Raw genomic sequence first — 20,890 nt, 5'->3', positions numbered from 1 at the left:
GGAGCAAACCCGCAAAGATGAGTTCTAGTGGAAAGGTTTTTAACACTCCCAAACCTCAATTACCTTTTTTTTTTTTTTACTCCTGCATATTAATCTAGATAAGACAAAGTTGTAACAAATAAAATTGCATAAAAAATGTAAAAACTCCTTATAAACTTGTTACAGAACCAGATACATGCTTGTGATTTCTTAGAGTTTTCTGGAATTCTGGGGTGAAATTACTATGGTTCTGGATATATATTTAGAACAATGGAGGAAATGAAAAAATTACATTTCACAGGTTTCTTCTACAACAGAATACAGTTAGTGTGATAAAAGTTTCTTGATGACATCAATTCTTTAGAGTTACTTAAAAATAATTTTCCTCCATAAAATCATTTCATTTCATGTGCATGCATCTCCTTTTGGTGTGTATGTTACAAATCATAGCATACTTACAAGGAGGTGTGGATTTGTGATTCCCCAAGTGCTTAAGAATCACAGGATTAGGCCATCCTGGCAAACCCCATGTCATTATCGATAGTCTACTGCTACCCAAAAGTCAAAGTAATGTTAAAGAAGACCACACAGAGAAATAGGACTTTCAAGTTTTTTCCCCAAAGAAAAACTGGTTAAAAAACATCTGAGCAGGACTTGCCTACCATACTGATTTAATAATTATTAAGGTGTCTATGAGAAAAAAGGCAGGGTTCTGAAACCATGGGAGGTAGGTTTGGGGACAAAATGAGGAAAAAACTCACATAATAAACTGTACAACTTTCAGGGTGCTGCTTCTAATAATAACTCTACTACTAGAGATGGAGAGGCCATACTAGCTAAGCCGAAAGAAAACCTACATACAATAACGCCTGAGAACAAACAAAGGAGATGATAAAAGTTACCCAACTCCCTTGAAACCTTAGCAGTGGACTAATGCAAGCCTAAGTATGTTCTAGATGTTAAGTGGCATATGATCTAATTAGGAACTGGCCAGAACACAAAATGATCCTGAATTTATCAAGGGACCTACATATGAACAATGGGAATATATATAAATGGGATAAGCTTTCTAGACTGCAACATGGCAATACGCACTCAAAGAACCTTAAGAAGTGTTCAAACCTCATTGGCCAAGCAATTATTCCAGGTAAATAGCCCCTAAATATAGAATAAACTCTGTGGAAACAAGTTTGACGTCACTGCCAATTTTATGTTTTTATGTGAAGTGTTAAGATTAAACTTTCATCTAGATGTATCCTCTTCCCCCTCAATAACACGCCTTCCAAAGAAATCCACTTTGACTTATTTCAGTAATTCCACTTGAAAGTAGAACTCAGAGTTCGTTGAGTTGCTCTACTTGAATTCTACTTGGACACAATAATGCACTGAGGTTCAACTAGTCTGGATTTTTAGTCCCCAGGGAACTCTGCGGGGGTCGCCACTTCAGTAAGGACATTAACTTCTTTATTTGTACACGTCCCAGCAGCACCACACTAAGTTATCTTCAGATAGTGGATCATTAAGCCTCTCTTTAAAACTACAGAACCATCTCCACAAGGGCCATTTCTCTTTTTTATTGAGCAGTGTATGCTTTGAGCCATGTTAATTAGTAAACTGTAAGATAAGCTACAGAAAAATCAGCTATTTGTATGGACAAAATTAATGAAAACTAAGTGAAATTAAAGAATAGTTGCTGGATTTTAATAACATCAAATCTATAAAACAGCAATTGTAAGTCTCAGTCAAAAGATGCATACAAGTAATTTATTGATGAGCAAACTTTAATGCTTCTATAAAACTACTGTAGCTTGAGCTGAAAGTCAAATACGTGAATAAATGTCAAGCATGATCAAAACAGGTAAAATGGGGGTGCCTGGGTGGCTCAGTTGGTTGAGCGTCTGACTCCTGATTTAGGCCCAGGTCATGATCTCAAGGTTCATGGGTCTGAGCACCATGTAGGGCTCTGTGCTGGCAGAGCCTCCTTGGGATTCTCGCTCTCCTTCCCTCTCTGCCCCTCCCCTGCACATACTCCCCCCCTCTCAAAAATAAACATTAAACAAATAAACAAACAAAAACAGGTAACATGATCTACCCTCACATAAATACATGCATTCTCAACTTGATCACTAAAACTTTGAAGCTGTTTACCAGTAGTGCTGTGTTAGAAGTCCATGTAAAAAAACTCAGTAACTATTTGCAAAAGGAATGCTAGTTGAAGTCCCCAATGCCCATAAAACTTTACCTTTAATAGAGCCTACATTTTATTTTATTTTTTTTTTTTTAATTTTTTTTTTTCAACGTTTATTTATTTTGGGGACAGAGAGAGACAGAGCATGAACGGGGGAGGGGCAGAGAGAGAGGGAGACACAGAATCGGAAACAGGCTCCAGGCTCTGAGCCATCAGCCCAGAGCCCGACGCGGGGCTCGAACTCACGGACCGCGAGATCGTGACCTGGCTGAAGTCGGACGCTCAACCGACTGCGCCACCCAGGCGCCCCTAGAGCCTACATTTTAAAACTTTAATAGTAAAAAGCTGTTTTGCTTCTTTTACTGCAATCATATTATAAACTCTATTTTGCATAAATTAATACATTCAGTAAGATAACAAGGCACTACTTACAAAAGGTGCCCCAATATAAATATGGAATTATACTTAAATATTTTGGTGGAATTTTAAAAACTGTATTAAATATTCTCTTTGTTCCAAACGTTCTAACTTATTACATTCTACTTTATGCTAGCTAGTATCCTTATATTAGAACAAATTTAACGAGAAACAGAATCAAATTGTATTTTGTTTTACACAATTGGAAGCAGAACATAAATCCCTAAGCGTTCCTTTGTACTTTTAAATCAATTGTGAATATCAATCAGTGACAGTTTAACACTCATGAATGAAAGCTCCATTCTAGTAACTGGCAGTATAATGAATTCATGACAGAAGCAGCAAGCCTTGGCCTCTAGCCCTATATTTTATAATATAAACAGGACATTATCAAACTTGTGGCATTTTTGTTTAAAATAGCGCAACAGGAAAACAGCAACAGAATGCCAGTTCTTCCTGTTCCAGTACCCAGCCACTTGCCTTCACAGAACCTCTGCATCTTCCGTCATACCCTTCCGCCTTCCCCCAAAGTCCCACTAATCCCTCTGACCTCTCTAAGGGTCACGGTCGCCTGCGACCTGCGAGGTCATCGGTTCGTCGTACGTGCCAGTCACGGCACTTGGACGGGGTGTTTTTCTGCTATCGCTGCGTCTCAGCTGGCACTCCTACCTTCCTCCAGGCAACTTCTCCACCTGGCACCAAAAACAGGACTGGAGGAGTGAATCTTTCTCTGTAACTAGGCTTCCATAAAGACGTTTACTTCTCCTTAAACATGCCAGGCTTCAAAGCTCTTTTTTTCGCATGACAATGACACACCAAGCGCTAATGAAGTCCTCCCTCCCTCTCCTGGGTCCATCCAGGAGGGCTGTGATAATGCTCTTCTCAGGCTGGAAGATGAAGCTGACTCATGCCAAGAAGAGAACATGATTTCCCAGCAAGAGGTCCTGTAGCCTTAGCTGAATGAAACACCATCAATGGATGATGAAGCAGCACTATGGCCCTTGGTTTGACTCTGAATTAAAAGCCCAGGATGGGATTCCCCAAGCCCTGGGGACTCCAGTAGCCCCCTCATCATCTATGGCCTTCACCACACATACATCCAACTACTGCTGAGTTATTCTTTTCAGGAAGACAAAACTCTCCTCAATATCCTTATGATTTAAAAGATCACAAAAAGCGAGAGTTCAATTATACTCCACGAGCTTAAGCTGAAGATCCTAGAAAACGTATCATCTACTGGACTGGCAGCAGACTGAACTTAATTTTCCAATACACTGATAAGTAACAGAGCAAAAGAGCTCAGATGTGAAATATATTTCAGTAAGCTCAGGCCCTTTTAAGTTCTCACAGTAACCTAAAAATGGAATAAAATGAACTACACGAAAAGACACAAATTTGGCAAATCTTGCTATATACGTAATTTTACTCAGTGGTTAAAAAAAACCCATCAAATTAAAACAAATGCAGATATGCAAAGTGTACATGATTTCAAGAAAAATTTAATCATCTGCCTGCAGGCTACTCCTCTTTACTGTTGAAATATATAAGAAAACAGCTACTTTATATACAACCACTGATACAGAATTATGCTAAGAATTCCACAAGTATTTTTCAGTCAACAGATCAACTTCAGAATTATATACTAAAACTATCACTTAAACTTCAAGTTTTCCCCCAAAGTTCAGAATGCACATAAAGTAACAGGGAAAAATATTTTAACATGTTCTAGAAACAGCACTACGACTAAAATAACTGGAAAAGTTCAACATAATGAAGCTCTGATCAGACAGTTTTTTAAGTCATATTCACTACTCTTGCTGATCTGAAAAACGCAGAAGGCTGATTTCTTCCTTATCAATCTCTTGTTAATTTACACTCCACTAAGCTGGTGTTGTATATCCTCTCAGTTAAGTTCCTTTAATTTGAAAAATGTATCTGGTTCATTTAACTTTTACACAACCATGTAAAGAAATAATTAGCCCTGATATATTTAAGTACCTTCATAATGTGTAATTTTTCAATAATCATGATAAACATTAGCAAAAGATTGAAAAAAAGCAGAAAAAAGTTGTGAGACTCTGTTAGTCCTGAATATAGAAATAAGAGAGCAATAAATTCCAAATCTGATAAGTAAATCATAAGTAAGTAATATTTCAACTGACACTTTTTTCTACGTGAATATATTCAAGGAATTTATGGCAGCTACCATGAAGGACTAGTTTCTTCTAGATATAGCAGTACCCTGTATACACAAAGCTTAATCCTTGATAATAATCTCCCAAGGTGATGAAGGTAAATTATACCTACTTTAAAAAAGGAAAACTTTAAGGGACGCTTGGGTGGCTCAGTTGCTTAAGTATCCGACTTCGGCTCGGGTCATGATCTTGCACTGCAGTTCATGGGTTTGAGCCCCGTGTCAGACTCTGTGCGGACAGCTCAGAGCCTGGAGTCTGCTTCAGATTCTGTCTCCCTTTCTCTCTGCCCCTCCCTCACTACCATGCGCTCTCTCCCCCCACCTCAAAAATAAATGTTAAAAAAAATTGTTTTTAAAAAATGAAAACTTTAAATCCAGAGATCAAGAATCTTCACAAATTTCATATACAGCTACTATTTAACCTAATGACTGACTCCACTATACTAGTGTTTTTCAAACCTTTTCAAGCAATGTAATTTTATTTTCAAAGTATCTACTAGAACACCCAGCTCTTAAAAAAAATAAAAGGATAGCTGTTCTGTTTCAAACTAGAACTCAGATACCCTTCCCATCCCAACAAAGAGCCCAGAAACAGGTTTGGAAAACCCTTGCTCCCTTCCTATGCCAGGCAGACATCTATACTTAGAGAATCTACATTCGAGCTCTAAAGAAATCCACTTACTAATGGAGAGAAAGACAACACTAGGCCATCTCCCTCTTTTCTTTAGCCATCCTAATCAAACTCCCATTTAATAAGGAGGGAATGGGAAACAGTACATGCTCTTACTTTACAGTCAAAAGTTATGCAAAATTCCACCTAAATATAAGGTTTAATATTTGCATTTGAAATACAGATTTTGTAGTGTGCAATCCAGATCACTATCACCCATCACTTAGTCCTTAATAATTCAATATACTTTCATATCTCATACTTTCATACTTCAATACACTTTCTGTATTAATGAAATGTTTACAGAGAACATTTCTATGCTAACCTTTCTTCCAATCGCTCCATTCTGCTTTTTTGGAGGCGGAGGCTCAAAAATGCGTTGTTGCTGCTGAGGTGGAAGTGTAGAGTATAATGGAATGATTTTAATGTCACCAACTTCAGGGCCCAAATCATCAACCTCACGCTTTATTCTCTTACAGGCTTCATCAATTTCCTACAAAATAAAAGTCTGAGTGTAAAAACAACAAATACACACTGAAACATGTAAGTATTTACCATTATCTTAATTCTGTACAGCTTATTTCGAATTTGGTAAATCCAAACTAGGTAAACCTCACTGGGTTTCCAAAACTACTGAAGAAATTTTCATTTCTATAATCAAATAAATAGATAACTATCTTATTGGCATTCCACACTCTTTTTCTTCTAGTCAAATGTCCTAATTAATTCTCAACAAATTGTACTAAAATTGAAATTTCTCACCCAGGAATATTTAACTGCACTCATAACCTTTTCAATTTTCACAATCTAAAAGAAATTGATGTGCTAGATTTTTTAAATAAGCCAATTAGGCTTTAATGTCACGTATCGCTAATGTAATTATATGGAAGATTTGCTTCATTGTGCCTAATGAGAACAAACACCTTTACAGTATCAACACAGATATTTAAGAAGTAGGCTAACCCAAATAATTTAGCATCTTCAAAAACTTCTCCATCACAGAATATAATCGCAATGCATTTTCATTCAAATCCAGGTTTTAAAGAGAAGACACACAATGATTACTCAGAGTGTGGGAGACAGAAAATGAGAGGTAGGTGAAGGCTCTAAGGGAGTGGCAAGGGGACTTAAAAATGGGGGGGGGGGGACCCAGAAATTTAAATTTTACTGAAACCTTAATTTGGTTATACTCAGAAGTATGTTAAATAATGTGGAAGCCTATCCAATGGATGACCCAATCAGAAGCTATCTTTGTCAACAAAGTATCTCTTATTTAAAAATCAGAATGATTAAACAAAAAAGGGGGAAAATGTATCGGGTAAATGTAGTCTGTATTTTTATTACATCAAACTAAAATGATTTTCCTTGAAATGATTTTAAATCAACATGCAATTCTGTTTCCATGCTAAAGAATACAAAGTTTCTGGGCACTTAAGAACAAAAATTTTCCCCTCTCGTTCAAATACAGTAATTTCCTTAAAAAAAAGATAAGGGTCTTAGAAAATTATCACACAGAAAATTACTATTAAGGACTTGATGTTAATAGTTCCCTTTGAAATCTGAAGTTTTAAAAGAAAATCAAAGACTGCTACTGATTGAAAGAAAAACTACAACAAATAGAACAAATATTTTTAGGGAAAAAAAAAAAGCTTTTAAATGCTGTATCTAGATTAGAATGCCCCCTGCTGGTATGCAAATACAAAATTATATCTCTTCCAAATCAAAAAGATTTGGATATAAGCCCCAAGTTAGTTTTTTTCTAAAATTAAGAAAAAGAAAATAGGAAAAACTGATTCCAATATCCAGAATGTTTTTAATTTACTTAATTAAACATGTATTTGACCAGACAATAAAAGGTCCAACGCCAGCAAACATCCAGATGTCATATATCAGAAAACAAAGTACCCAAAATCGTACATTTGCAGATTCCAGAATTTTAACAAGGTAACCCCAGTTTTACTTGGACTAGGCTATCCAATCTGTCAAATGTGTACAGAGTTAAAACAAAAGCACTACTGCATGGGATATAAAGATATCTCTAAAGTTGAGAGGAAAAAATTCCAACACCACTTATGTTTTTTATGTAAGCAAAGTTCTAAACACTTTTAAAACTGCAACAAAATTTTTCCTTAAGTTTACCAAATTCCCACAGTCAACATGGGAAGTTCAGAAAAGAACAAAACTCATTGACATTCATCAGCATAAAGCAACCATCTGTTAGTTTTGAGCAAGATTGAGTGTTGAGACAGAAGCTCAGGAGTTTTTACGACTTTCAGCTCCAAAAGTATTAATATAGGTTAATAAATAAATTTGGACTAGTAATTTGAGGAGGCTGAACTCACTGCATAAGGAAAAGATATTTTATTCATCAAAATTCACGGTAAAAGAACGTGCTGCTTTAAGAATGGTTTCAACATCTTCATATCACAAACAATTGATATTTCAGTTACAATCACTCTTACCTAATTCAGAAGTATAGCTTCCCTAAGGACTTTTAATTTTAATCATAAGTCCAGATTTTATGCATTAACATAAAATAACACAAAAAAATTCTAGAATTCAAATTCTTCCCAACCTTTCACCAATTAAGATTGATCTCCTTTACCCAAATTGACTCAGATTAGCACACAAGCATTACTGTTTAAGTGGTCAAAATGGTAAAATGCTCGTAAAAAATCATTTTAAAATTTCATGAGAAAACTAAATTTTATGGGTGCTATTCAAATTTATGAAGACAAGAGTCCGGAGAATTCTAGGAATCTACCATTTAACTGACCATGTAAAAGTAACACAGATTCACAGCCATGGAAAAATAGTATTTTATATGTCTTTGAGTCAGCTCTACTAAACACAATCAGTGAAACAAAATACATTAGGTACTCTGCTACTTTCTCCCTAAAGATCTTCAAAATTCAAACCTAGTCACCCAAAGGGTATTTAAAAATATAACAGGGCACATGCAAAACTAGTTCACAATTACAGTTAATAACTTCACTGGAAAACACACACTCCAGCACACATCTGAAAACCATGGGGCTTACTCCCTTTCCCCAAATATGGGATGGCTGCCAAAATATCAAGTATATGAAGTTAAATCATAGAAAAGCCTTTCATGAGACCATCGGATATTTGATAAAATTCTAATTTGCTTAGTTATCTGAATATAATGGCTATTTTAAGAAGCCGTTTAAGAAAATACACTATGCACTCTAGATGAAGAAACTAGAGACCAGATACAAAAGGACAAAAAGACCTCAACAACCTAAACACTGCATCAGAGCATAAATACTGTTTATATGCCATCAAAAAAGCATTTGGTACTCTTGTTTACAAAATATATAAAAATTCTTCCATTCAAAACACATAGAAAGGAAGACTAGTACCAACAGAGGTGTATCCGTAAAACTGAATTTGCAACACGTTTTATATCCCAAAAGAAAAAGTAGGACTGCAATGGGAGTGATTTTCCACCCAGGGAACATCTGGCAATGTCTGCAGACATTTTTGGTTGCTACAACCGGAGGAGAGAATGTTACTGCATCTAACGGATAAGGCCAAAGATGCCACAATGCACAGGGCGCCCCACAACAAAAATACTGATTGAACTACTAGGTAAACAGCGCTGAGGTTGAAAACCCTTGCTCTATAGAAAAGGAACCACGGCCAATGGGGCACAAATCGTAAATTACATGAATACTGAAGAAATGCAGGGATAAACAATTACTCAACATTTCTAGCTCTTAAAGCAATAGCATTTGCTCAAATATTATGTATACCAAGCATTCCCGTAGAAACTGAATACAAATCAAGTAATTCACATTCCAATAGAGGCAGGCAATCACACAGAAGACCTCAGATTTTGGTATCTGGGAGAACTAGGGCAATTCCCCACAACCCTGTCCAGAGTTGTGTCATTAACGTACTACAGGAATTATACAGGCTTAAACATCCCTCTGGGACAGTGACCTTTAAACCTAAGGAAATATAAAAGTGGCCTGTAGACCTCATCAAAGATGCAGATTCCTATATCTGGCCTCAGGTTTCACCTATTTCTGCAAGTCTGGAACAGGACCAAGAACTTGCTTTAACAAACTCTCCTTCCCCAGGCAGGCAGTCCACTGGCCACACTTGAGAAATGTTCTGGGGCAGAGGTCAGACCTTTTACCATAAGGGCCAAAACCATCAGGCTTTGCATCCACACAGCCTGTCTGTTGCACATTGTTTGGTCTTATTTACAACATTTCAGAAATGTGAAAACAGGGCCACCTGGGTGGCTCAGTCGGTTAAGTGTTCCACTCTCGTTTCAGCTCAGGTCTCGCTCTCACAGCGTGTGGGCTCCAGGCTGGCGACTAGGAGCTTGCTTGGGATTCTCTCTCCTGCCCCTCCCCCGCACTCTTACTCTCTCCTCTCTCAAAATAAATAAACAAACTTAAAACGGAAAAAAAAATTCTTAACTAATGGGCCATACAAAAACTGAAACAGGAAAAGGGTGGTCACAGGTAGCTCTTCATTCAAATGCTGTAGAATTAAAATTTAGTCCTTTCTCTCACTAGCCACATTCAAACACTCACAAGCCATACGCTGCCGCTGACTACCACACTGAACAGCACAGTTACAGAACACGTGTGGCACTGAAAAAAGGTCTAACAGAACAACGCCGCTCTAGAACCTGTGCGACTCAAACCTGGGGAGCTTCAGCATTACCTGGAAGCTTGTCAGGAACAGTCTCAGATTCCACCCGACCTACTGAATCAGAATCTGCAAATTTTCTACGTGATCTGCACGTATGTCAGTTTGAGAAGCACATTCTAGAAAACCCCTAAAGCCTACTGAAACAGAAGACAAATTCTAAGAACAGCCTCCACCAAAAGGCTCTCTGAAACGGATTTATCCAGACAGCTTTTTCCTCAACTTCAGCTCCAGAATGTCACAGCACACCTATAAAGCTACCGTGGGAAAGAAGTTGAAAACATGCAGCACCTGAGAATAAAACGTGTATCTTAAAACGGGTAAATTCTAACTAAAAAATTTCAACGATTTCTTACAATCCTCAGCGCACACACAGATGACCAAACCAAAACACAAACATTCATTCTGACGTTGGATGGGCATCCAAGTTACTCAAGTTCATTCACAAGCTAACAACCCGACTTCACAGGGGTTGTGTGGATCAAATTCATACCTCAGCAAAACTGCAAATTACCACACACCACTACTTACCGCACCCAGGTCTCTCCAAAGTCGAGACTACAGCTGCTAAATCGTGAAATTCTAAAACAATTTATTCTCAGGGTAATTAACACTAATGACACAGAGGTATCCACAGAGTATACAAAGGGGTTATGTATTTCATATATAAATGCAATCAGGCTGAAGAGAAACTTTATACCATGGGATAAGAAATATGTGGTTAATATATGCCAAGTTCTTGGGCTTAAAAAGTTGCATAATTTAATATGTTTAAAGGCTAAATAATGAAGCAAACAATGACGATACCTCTTGACCAGTTAAGAAAAGTAAAAGATCTCCCTCCTCCTCTTCACACATATGAATTTGGATCACTGTTCGAATGGCTGCTTCAAGATAATCTCTCTCTGGTTCAGGAGTATAAAAGATTTCAACAGGATGTGTACGCCCAGGAATAGTTAAGAGAGGACAGTTATCAAAGTAAATCTGGAATTTCCCTGCATCCAGGGTAGCACTCATAACTATAACCTGCAAAGAAAACAGTCAATTATTTAAAGTTGTCTTCAAGGATTCTCACATGGTCTTCAGGAAAAAAAGACAAGTTAATGTTTACTGTTCTATATACATCAATTATAAAAAAGCCTACAAAAGCCTTCCTATAAATAAACCAATTAAAAAATCAAATACAGAAACACTCAGCTACAGTAAAAGACTTACATTTTAAAAAATAAGAAATAAACCCGATATTCGATAAATAAACTATTTTCATGAAACAATACCTTAAAATCCAAAGTTTAGAGACACCTGGGTGTCTCAGTTGGTTAAGCACCCAACTCTTGATGTCAGCTCAGGTCATGATCTCACAGTCATGAGATTGAGCCCTGTGCTGGGCACAGCGCTGACAGCACGAAGGCTGCTTGGGATTGTCTCCCTCCCTCCCTCTGCCCTCTCCCGTTTATGCTCTCTCTCTTGCTCTCAAAATAAATAAATAAACATTAAAAAAAAAAACCCAAGTTTATAAAACACATATTTATGTTTACATAGGTTAACATAATGTATAAAAGGGATTGGTAAAAGCAACATTAATAAATAGTACGACTACTGCTATGTTTATTAAAACAGGACATGACAACCTTGTACACAGTAAACAGGATGCAAAAATTAAAAAAAATGTGGCAGGGGCGCCTGGGTGGCGCAGTCGGTTAAGCGTCCGACTTCAGCCAGGTCACGATCTCGCGGTCCGTGAGTTCGAGCCCCGCGTCACGCTCTGGGCTGATGGCTCAGAGCCTGGAGCCTGTTTCCGATTCTGTGTCTCCCTCTCTCTCTGCCCCTCGCCCGTTCATGTTCTGTCTCTCTCTGTCCCAAAAATAAATAAACGTTGAAAAAAAAAAAATTTTTTTTTAAAAAAATAAAAAAAATGTGGCAGATATAAATTTACTCTCCTCTCTCCAAATCATCTTTATTTTTTTTTTAATTTTTTTTTTTTTAACGTTTATTTGAGACAGAGAGACACAGAGCATGAAGGGGGGAGGGACAGAGAGAGAAGGAGACACAGAATCGGAAGCAGGCTCCAGGCTCTGAGCCATCAGCCCAGAGCCTGACGCGGGGGTCGAACTCACAGACCGCAAGATCGTGACCTGAGCTGAAGTCGGACGCTTCACCGACTGCGCCACCCAGGCGCCCCCAAATCATCTTTAATAAGCATGACTTCTTTAGAAAAATTCCTAAAATTAAAAATTCCTGAAATTAAACAGGGATTTTCTACACTGTTGTAAAAAAGCCACAGCACAAAAGGCTCTTCAGGTGCAAGGATATAAAACTATGCAGTCACCCTCCCGCCATGTAAATCACACATTATAGAAGCCATTAAAAATTTACTTGAATAAAAGCTTTCCCATTAACTATTCTACTAGAGTGTTCATTTCTACTTTTTGACTTTCCTTCCTAAAACCTTTAATAGTTCACACGATTTCACTTATATGTGGTATCTAAAAGCAAAAAGCAGAAAGCAGAAACAGGCCCATAAATACAAAGAACAAACTGGTGGTTGCCAGAGAAGAGGGAAGCAGAGCGATGGGCAAAATAGGTGCAGGGGAGTGCGAGGACAAGCTTCTAGTTATGGAAATGAATAGGTCACAGGGATGAACAGTACAGCACAGGGAATACAGTCAATGGTACTGTAATGGCACTGTGGTGACAGTTGGTAGCTACACTCAAGTTGAGCACAGCACCCAGAACTGTCACTGCCAATCACTACGCTGCACATCTGAAACTAACACAGTGTGTCAACTATACTTCAATTAAAACAAAACACAAACTTCAACGGCTCCTAAGTTTTAATCAATGACTACTCATAGTACTTCAATCTTTAAAAATGTAAATTTCTAGAAGCAAAACCAAACTAGGATAACAATTTTTAAGACCCAGAATCCTTCTGCCTTGGTGGAGACAAGTAGGTTAAGTAAACACATTTCTGAGGAACAGCTTGTTCTGAGTACAGTTGTTCCTACTTCCCAACGTGACAAGTTATAACGGATGTGTTTATGTTGGGACAGAACAAAGATTTGATGCTTAATAGGAAGAAGTTTCTATATTTAATAAAGGGTTGGGTGGGGGTGCCTGGGTGGCTAAGTCGGTTAAGCATCCAACTTTGGCTCAGGTCATGATCTCATGGTTCGTGGGTTCGAGCCCTGCGTCAGGCTCTGTGCTGACAGCTCAGAGCCTGGAGCCTGCTTCAGATTCTGTGCCTCCCTCTCTCTGCCCCTCCCCTACTCACACTGTGTCTGTGTCTCTCAAAAATGAATAAACGTTTATTAAAAAAAATTTTAATAAAAAAAAAAGAAATGGAAAAGATTTGGCTTCAAAATACACTACTAAAAAATGGAATCATACTAAAGTCTAAAATGAAGACACAGGTAAGGATATTAGAAACAAAGCTGGGGCGCCTGGGTGGCGCAGTCGGTTAAGCGTCCGACTTCAGCCAGGTCACGATCTCGCGGTCCGTGAGTTCGAGCCCCGCGTCGGGCTCTGGGCTGACCGCTCAGAGCCTGGAGCCTGTTTCAGATTCTGTGTCTCCCTCTCTCTCTGCCCCTCACCCGTTCATGCTCTGTCTCTCTCTGTCCCAAAAATAAATAAACGTTGAAAAAAAAAATTTTAAAAAAAAAAAAGAAACAAAGAAAAATGCCAACGCAGGTACTTACTGGTTCCTTCTTTTACAGTTGATTAAAGTAATCAGCATGTGTTCTGTTTTTTATATGTACCTTTTTTTATGAAATAAATGAGTAAAAAAACTACTTCACCTTTAAATCTGATCTCTGTCTTACAACTTCCTTCAGAACACCCATGAGAATATCTGTAGCCAATGTCCTTTCATGAGCCTCATCAAGAATTATTACACCATAACGCTCCAGGAGGGGATCATTCATAGCTTCACGAAGTAACATCCCATCAGTCATATACCTATATTCACAAAAAAAAAAAAGTTGGTCAAGGTTCATTTAGGGCATTTAAAACTGAACTTCATGACATAAAAATAAAACGCAAAGACATCAGGTGAATCAAAATTAAACCTTCTCCCAAAACAAATGTGCTATTGTTTCATAATCAATTGCAAAATTAACCATCAAGAAAATTTTCTAAAGAGTATATATGAAACAAGTCATACACTACAAAATCTTGTCAAGTGAGACTGTAATGGTGAAAACGTGTTAACAAATTTAAATCTGATTATGGAATATAATGATCACGTGGTTTCACACAAATACCAAAGCAAAAGTCATCACTTAAATGAGTGTCTAAAGTACAAAATTCAAAACACAAATATTCAACCTGCAAAACAAAACTAAGACACTGGTTTTGTAACATCACTGAAATGTTACCACATGCAAATTTACACTTGTTTAAAGCCTCAGTTAATTCCCCACTTACGCTAACAATAGGCCACTCGGTTCAAAAGAGCTAAAACAGCATGTAAGTCTACCATCTCTTTTCCCAAGCCCCACCCAAATTCAATGAAATGATGGCAAAGAAGCACAAAAAGGAATACATTCATGGGATAGTAAGGGGCAGCACCAGTGCTGTAGAAATGTTAATATGTATGAAAGAGAAAGGCAAAGGACATCTGCTAAATCAATGAACTAGAGAGGGAAACCAGGTTTAGAGAAGGTTCAAGACAAATTGGCTAATGTAGCACACAGATGAAGTGTGGTTTGCAAATACCGGTATGGGCAGCCATCTCCCATCCCTTCTACTCCACCTGCTACCGTCACTAGCACAAAACAACCATATTTTGTTTGGCATGTGGACAAAATAAAGTCCACCTGCAAATGCTGAAGTCACAGTTCATTCAATTAATGTGTTTATTTACAAATTGAAAAACAGTATAAAAATCTGAACTCATCATTTATGACTTTGCTATTTTGGGTCTCTACTTTTCACAAAACAGCCTAACCTGATCTTTCACGGACCAACTTGGTATTTTTAGCTAATGCCATCTGTTGGAGCACTTAAATTCACCAAATTGACAATGTACAATAGAAGTGAAGCCTTCTCTTTAATTCACCTGAACTTAATTCTAAATTTAATAAGACTTTTGGCAAACAAACCCATCCTACTCAATATATTTTAGGCTTCTTTCTTCTTTGGCCATATTTTTTAAAGCAAACTACGTTTCTGGAGTTGACACAGCACTACCTGCAAGATTATTTTATATTAAGACCATGAAAAAAAAAAACCAGTGCCAATTAAACTATGACTCAATGGCTTAATGACAGTGCAGCACAGAGCATGAATCAGCTACACTAGAGCCTGTAGTTGCTTTGAAATAGCTTTGAACTATTTGAGGATATTTAGAACTTCTCCTGCCTTCAGATGTGATTACTGACATAAGACAGGCAATCCTTTTCCACATTATCTCAGTAGCAAAACGTAATACAGTTTTCATCTACTTTGCGAGTAACTTCCTCAGACTCAACAAAGCGCCTGTCTGTTGCCTTGCAAGGCAAGAAAAAAAAACAAAAAAACAAAAACCAAATTGGTCACTTGTCAAACAATAAATATTTGTTTAAATACTATCAAATTTACACCACCATACTGCTCAGTTTCCAAGTTTACTCATTTCAAAATAGAATCCTAGTGTCATCTTTTTGAAGACATTTTAATTAGCAAGTTACCTCAATACATAGTTCCAACAGTAGCACATTACTTACTTGAAGTGAAGTGAAATAGGTACAGTTAGATCAAGTTCAAGCATTCACAGGCAATAATCACCAAACAGCTACCAGTCTGTAAGACCCTCAGACTGTAAAAATGTACCTTCAATCTCACATACTAAAAATATGAGAAAGTCACAGAACTGGTAACAGATCAGACTTGTACTTGAAAAGTCCTTGAAACACATTAAGATAAAAAGCCACTCTCTTTATTTTGATCTTTTTCCTGCTCAGACTCCTCAAGCTTCAACAGCGTAAAGTAAAGGCATTCAAAAGCACAGTTAACCCAAATACTCATTCTTTTATATTTTTCTGAGAACAAATGCTAAGAACAAATTGGTGTAAATGGCAGAACACCAATACTGTACATTAACGGAACTATTTGCCATGTTTTATTAGAAACTAGGCATAGTGTATGTACTCAGTTAAATGGTCAACCAAACCCTCAGACTTCCAGACTCCAGAGACAGACTGTCAACACTACTCTAGTACCTCAATATTCAATCATCATCCAATGATCCAATTCCACGAGATGCTACTGTTATCTACTGCTATACTGTTATCACAGGAATATAAGAAACTTACTGTTTGTGCTATAGAGAACTTCAGGAAAAACTACATTTTTAAAGTTGAAAGGTCTCTTAAAAATACAGTCAATACTGCTGCTTTTCCAATGAACAAAATTCATTATTAGTAGTTAATCTTTCCAGGGTCTTGAAGCCAATTAAGCAGCTTATTAAGACTAGTTATCACTGTACTGATTCCCAATCCTGGGCCCCTCCTACATTAACACACTCTCCTCAAAGTCCCAAGAAAATGTACGTATAAATACAATAGCAAAAAGTTAGCTAGTGTGGGGGTGGGAGTTGGAAACATAGGGAAAAGAAGTTTGTGATCTACTGAACAGAGATTATATTAAAACAAACAAAAGTATTACTCTTCTCTGTCCTTCTTCATCTACAGTGGATGCTGTTAAGTCATCCGCACTTTTTTTTTTTTGGCCCTGATTTAATTGATCCCAACCCTTAGGTGGTCTTTTGTTTTAAATCAGGGAAACAGAAGTAGATCTATCAATAACCCAGCACCAGATGCAAGTCACATAAAAGTGTCCTCCAAAAACAGCTATGTCCTTTTCCCCCTCCCCATCTGACTTGAAAACTGAGCAATGCCCTCTTTAAGTGTATGCCAAACCTGGACAGATTTCTCCCTTAGATCTAACTAACATCTTTCTCATGTATCACTTCAAAATTCTAATTCTGTCTCTACTGGAGTATCTTATTAACATCTGAAAAACTTAAGTATATTTTATTGGAAAACTGGTGTGTTAGGCCTTGAGAGTTTTGTGACAATCCTTCTGTTGTGTGTCACCACAATCACAGACTCCTTTATGGCATGCTTTGATTACTAGGCTTGAGGCAGTCGTTACCACTGTATTATATGTATACACAGTAAATTCTTCTATGTGTGCTATATGTCTGAGGTTTTGAAATTTTAAATAAAAAGTATACTAGTATGAATTTAAGCCATTGACTCTGCGAACATTGTGGACTTTTCAAAGTACAATAAGAGGTTCAAAGTATAGGCATATTCACTGGCAAACTAGAGGGGATGAGGGTCTAGATCAAGACCCAAGTTCAACAGGTCAAAAATGTCAGAAATAATGAAGACCACAACCAACTGACCTGGCCTATTTCAAAACCAGAGGGGAGGCAGGGAGCAAGACCACAGACCCATCATCCCCAGGTTTCCTCCCTCTCTGTACTCCTCCTTCCCTCTAGACCCCTCCGGCCTCTGCTGTCAGTGTCGTTTACTTATGCTACAGAGAGGAAAACAGACGGAAGGATCCAGCAGTTTGCCTAATTGAGCCAATACCAGATTTACTGGCAACTTTGGCTACATGATTTATGAGATGATTTTCTTCGTGTTCAGAGTGACTTGATTCTTATTCTTTATGCTGTTTTGTATGGAACAGCACTTTATCTGTGTTTTAACAGAACTGCTCCCTCGTATCCTTTATGGATTCTTGTTTTTCTTTCCTTGTTAAATTATGCACAGAGGGGTGTGTGTGTGTGTGTGTGTGTGTGTGTGAGAGAGAGAGAGAGAGAGAGAGAGAGAGAGAGAGAGAAATTAAGGCCTTTATTAACCTTGAGAAAAAAAGAAAAGCTACCCGATGATCTGCTGTACTACTAGATGAGGCCCTCCACGTATGTATAAATAAATAAATAACCTAACACAGAGCACAGAAAAAGGCAGAACCAAGTACTAGTGATCCTATGAATTATAACCATTTTCCTTTTAAGTTTTACCACCTTTCATAATAATCATGGAGTATTTATGCAGACTAAGGCATCAGTCACAAAAATAGTGTGTCACGCTATTAAAACTGTGATTACCTAATTTTGAAGTTTCAATGACAGACTAATAATTGAAAATTGCACAAGAGAGTCAAATTCTACATTTGACTGGATACCCTGTTACCCAGTGTTTTCCAGTCTTGAAACAAAGACTCGCTTAAAAAGTCATCTGTATTACCTGAGAACTGGTTAGAAATACAAAACTTGGGTCTTGCCCCCTGACACACTTAATCACAAATTTGGGGATGAGGCTTAGCAATCTATTCTAACCAGCTTTCATGTGACTCTGACGCTCGCTAAAGCATGAGAAACAGTACTCTAACTCAAGGCAAATAAGAGGCACGTTAAATAGATGCCTAAAGCAGCAAAAACATGCTTGGAAAGCAAGTCAAAAGCAGTTCATATTTCCAACCCTGTTTAATTAAGAAAATAAACCAAAAAAAACCTCAGCGTGCTGAGTAGTATCAACTTGAGTATTTTTTTGTAACGGGCACACACAAATGGCATAGTACAACAACTAGTGCCAAACCTCACACCAGCCAGTATCACCAATTCTGACATGAACCAAGTATGGCAAAACATGAGATACTGCAAAGGCATTATTTGTTTACTTTTGTGTTTACATATACATAAGAGTTTTTTGAAGTATCTCTCAAGTGGTCTGGTTCAAAGAACGAATCATAAAAAAGATCCCACAGAAAGGTGAAAATGTTTCCCAAAATGTACACCAGAAAGTTTTAAATTTTTCATGAACTCTATCAAATTATTTATAACTTTAATGAATCTCAATGACTAATGCTCAAATTATGAGTAATGAAAATGTGTCAATATGGGGAAATAACCCCTAATAACTCAGTGTTATGTTTTCTGATGAGGGAATATATTGAGATAGAGACTGTGCGCCTTCCTGAATCCCTACCTCAAACCTTACATCCATCTAAAAAAAATTCCAAATTGAGGTGCCTCGGTGGCTCAGTCAGCTAAGCATCCAACTCTTGATTTCTGCTCAGGTAATGAACTCACAGTTCATGAGTTCCAGCCCCAAGTAGGTCTCTGTGCTGACAGTACAGAGCCTGCATAAGATTCTTTCTCCTCTCTCTCACTCAAAATAAACTAAAAAAATATAAACAATAGATATATTTTATATATTATATATATATATATATATATATATATATATATATATATATCCAAATTGACCAAAGATGTATAAAACAAACTAGAACAGTAAATAGTGGAACACATGGATTCAAATAATTCAATTCATTAAAAGCACTTGTATAAAATTCAAGTTTCTACATGGTATGAAGTGTGATAAACAAAGCAAAAAAACAGGAGCAAAAATTAGAACTTAAATACAGAATGCCAATTTTGTTAAGAAAATTGCAACTTCTATCGAGAAAGCTATTCTGTTAAAAGCACCTACGATCCATACGAAAAAGGCCAGCTCAGGTCACCCCGGTGGCTCAGTCTTAGACTTCAGCTCAGGTCATGATTTCGCAGTCTGGTCCATGGGTTCAAGCCCCACATCAGGTTCTGTGCTGACATCTCAGAGCCTGGAGCCTGCCTCAGATTCTGTGTCTCCTTCCCTCTCTGCCCCTCCCCTGCTCGCTCGTGCGCTCTCTCTCTCTCTCTCTCTCTCGCAAAAATAAACATTAAAACAAATTTTTTTTAAAGAAAAAGGCCAGCTAACCATAAAAAGATGGGCAAGGAATATGAACAGACACCAAGTTTTATTAATCCTATAGTACTCTACACTTTCTCAAATTTACCTTCTCTGTGACTGGGATGCATTTTAAAATACCACCTTACAAATGACTGTCAGTCAAGCAGGTAGCAATACTTTTGGAAAGCTGAGAAAAGCACTGGTCTTAGATCCAAAAAGAAACACCAATGGCTATAAATACATGTAAAGATTTCAATTTCATACAAAAGAAACGCAAACTAAAACCATAATAACATTTCATTTTTCACTTATAATACTGACAAATATAAAAAGTTCCACGGGTGCCTGGGTGGCTCAGTCAGTTGAGCGTCTGACTTCAGCTCAGGTCATGATCTCACAGCTTGTGAGTTCGAGCCTCGGGTCAGGTTCTGTGCTGACAGCTCGGAGCCTGGAGCCTGCTTCAGATTCTGTTGTCTCCCTCTCTCTCTGCCCCAACCCACTCGCATTCTGTCTCTGTCTCTCTCAAAAATAAACAAACATTAATAAAAAATTAAAAAAAAAAAAGTTCCACAACACAGTGTCAGCAAGGAATACAGGAATAGACACTTGCATGCTCATTATTTACTGGTTGGGGTAGATACATCTATGAAGGGCAATCTGGCAATCTAATAAAATTCAAAGACACCCTGTGCCCCAACCAATTTCATTTGTAGGGAATTCATGCATATATTTATGCATGTGTGAAAAAATGCGTGTACAAGGTTCTAAGAGGGTACTAAGGGCAGCGTTTTTAATAGCAAAGACCACAAATCTGAGTATCCATCGATAGAATCTGACAAACTATATACAGTCATTAAAAGAAATAGGGCAACTTTATTTTTACTGTTCTAGAACAACAGAAGTGAAATCAGCAGCCATGTCTTACACCAGCCCTGCTATAAACACTGAAGAAGTAAATCTTTAGTTCTGAAAATCCTAGTTATGTAGTGCCATTACAATACAGTTAGGATTCGGTTACCTTTCAA

General features: G+C 37.6%; 1 protein-coding gene across 1 annotated transcript in view; it reads right to left on the bottom strand.

Moving 5' to 3' along the window:
- Positions 1-20,890, bottom strand: part of DHX15 (DEAH-box helicase 15) — a 63,843-nt gene that overhangs the window by 18,473 nt on the left and 24,480 nt on the right. Inside the window, exons 4-6 of the mRNA XM_025922105.2 lie at positions 13,935-14,094; positions 10,945-11,163; positions 5,774-5,941 (exon numbers count right to left, since the gene is read on the bottom strand). Of these exons, the coding sequence (XP_025777890.2) occupies positions 5,774-5,941; positions 10,945-11,163; positions 13,935-14,094 (547 nt within the window). The remainder of the gene's footprint in view (positions 1-5,773; positions 5,942-10,944; positions 11,164-13,934; positions 14,095-20,890) is intronic.

The sequence above is a fragment of the Puma concolor genome, chromosome B1, assembly GCF_028749965.1.
Source record: "Puma concolor isolate L17-30 chromosome B1, mPumCon1.1.hap2, whole genome shotgun sequence".
Lineage (NCBI taxonomy): Eukaryota > Metazoa > Chordata > Mammalia > Carnivora > Felidae > Puma > Puma concolor.
The sequence above is the reverse complement of the archived record's forward strand: the minus strand, read 5'-3'. Positions and strand labels throughout refer to the sequence as shown.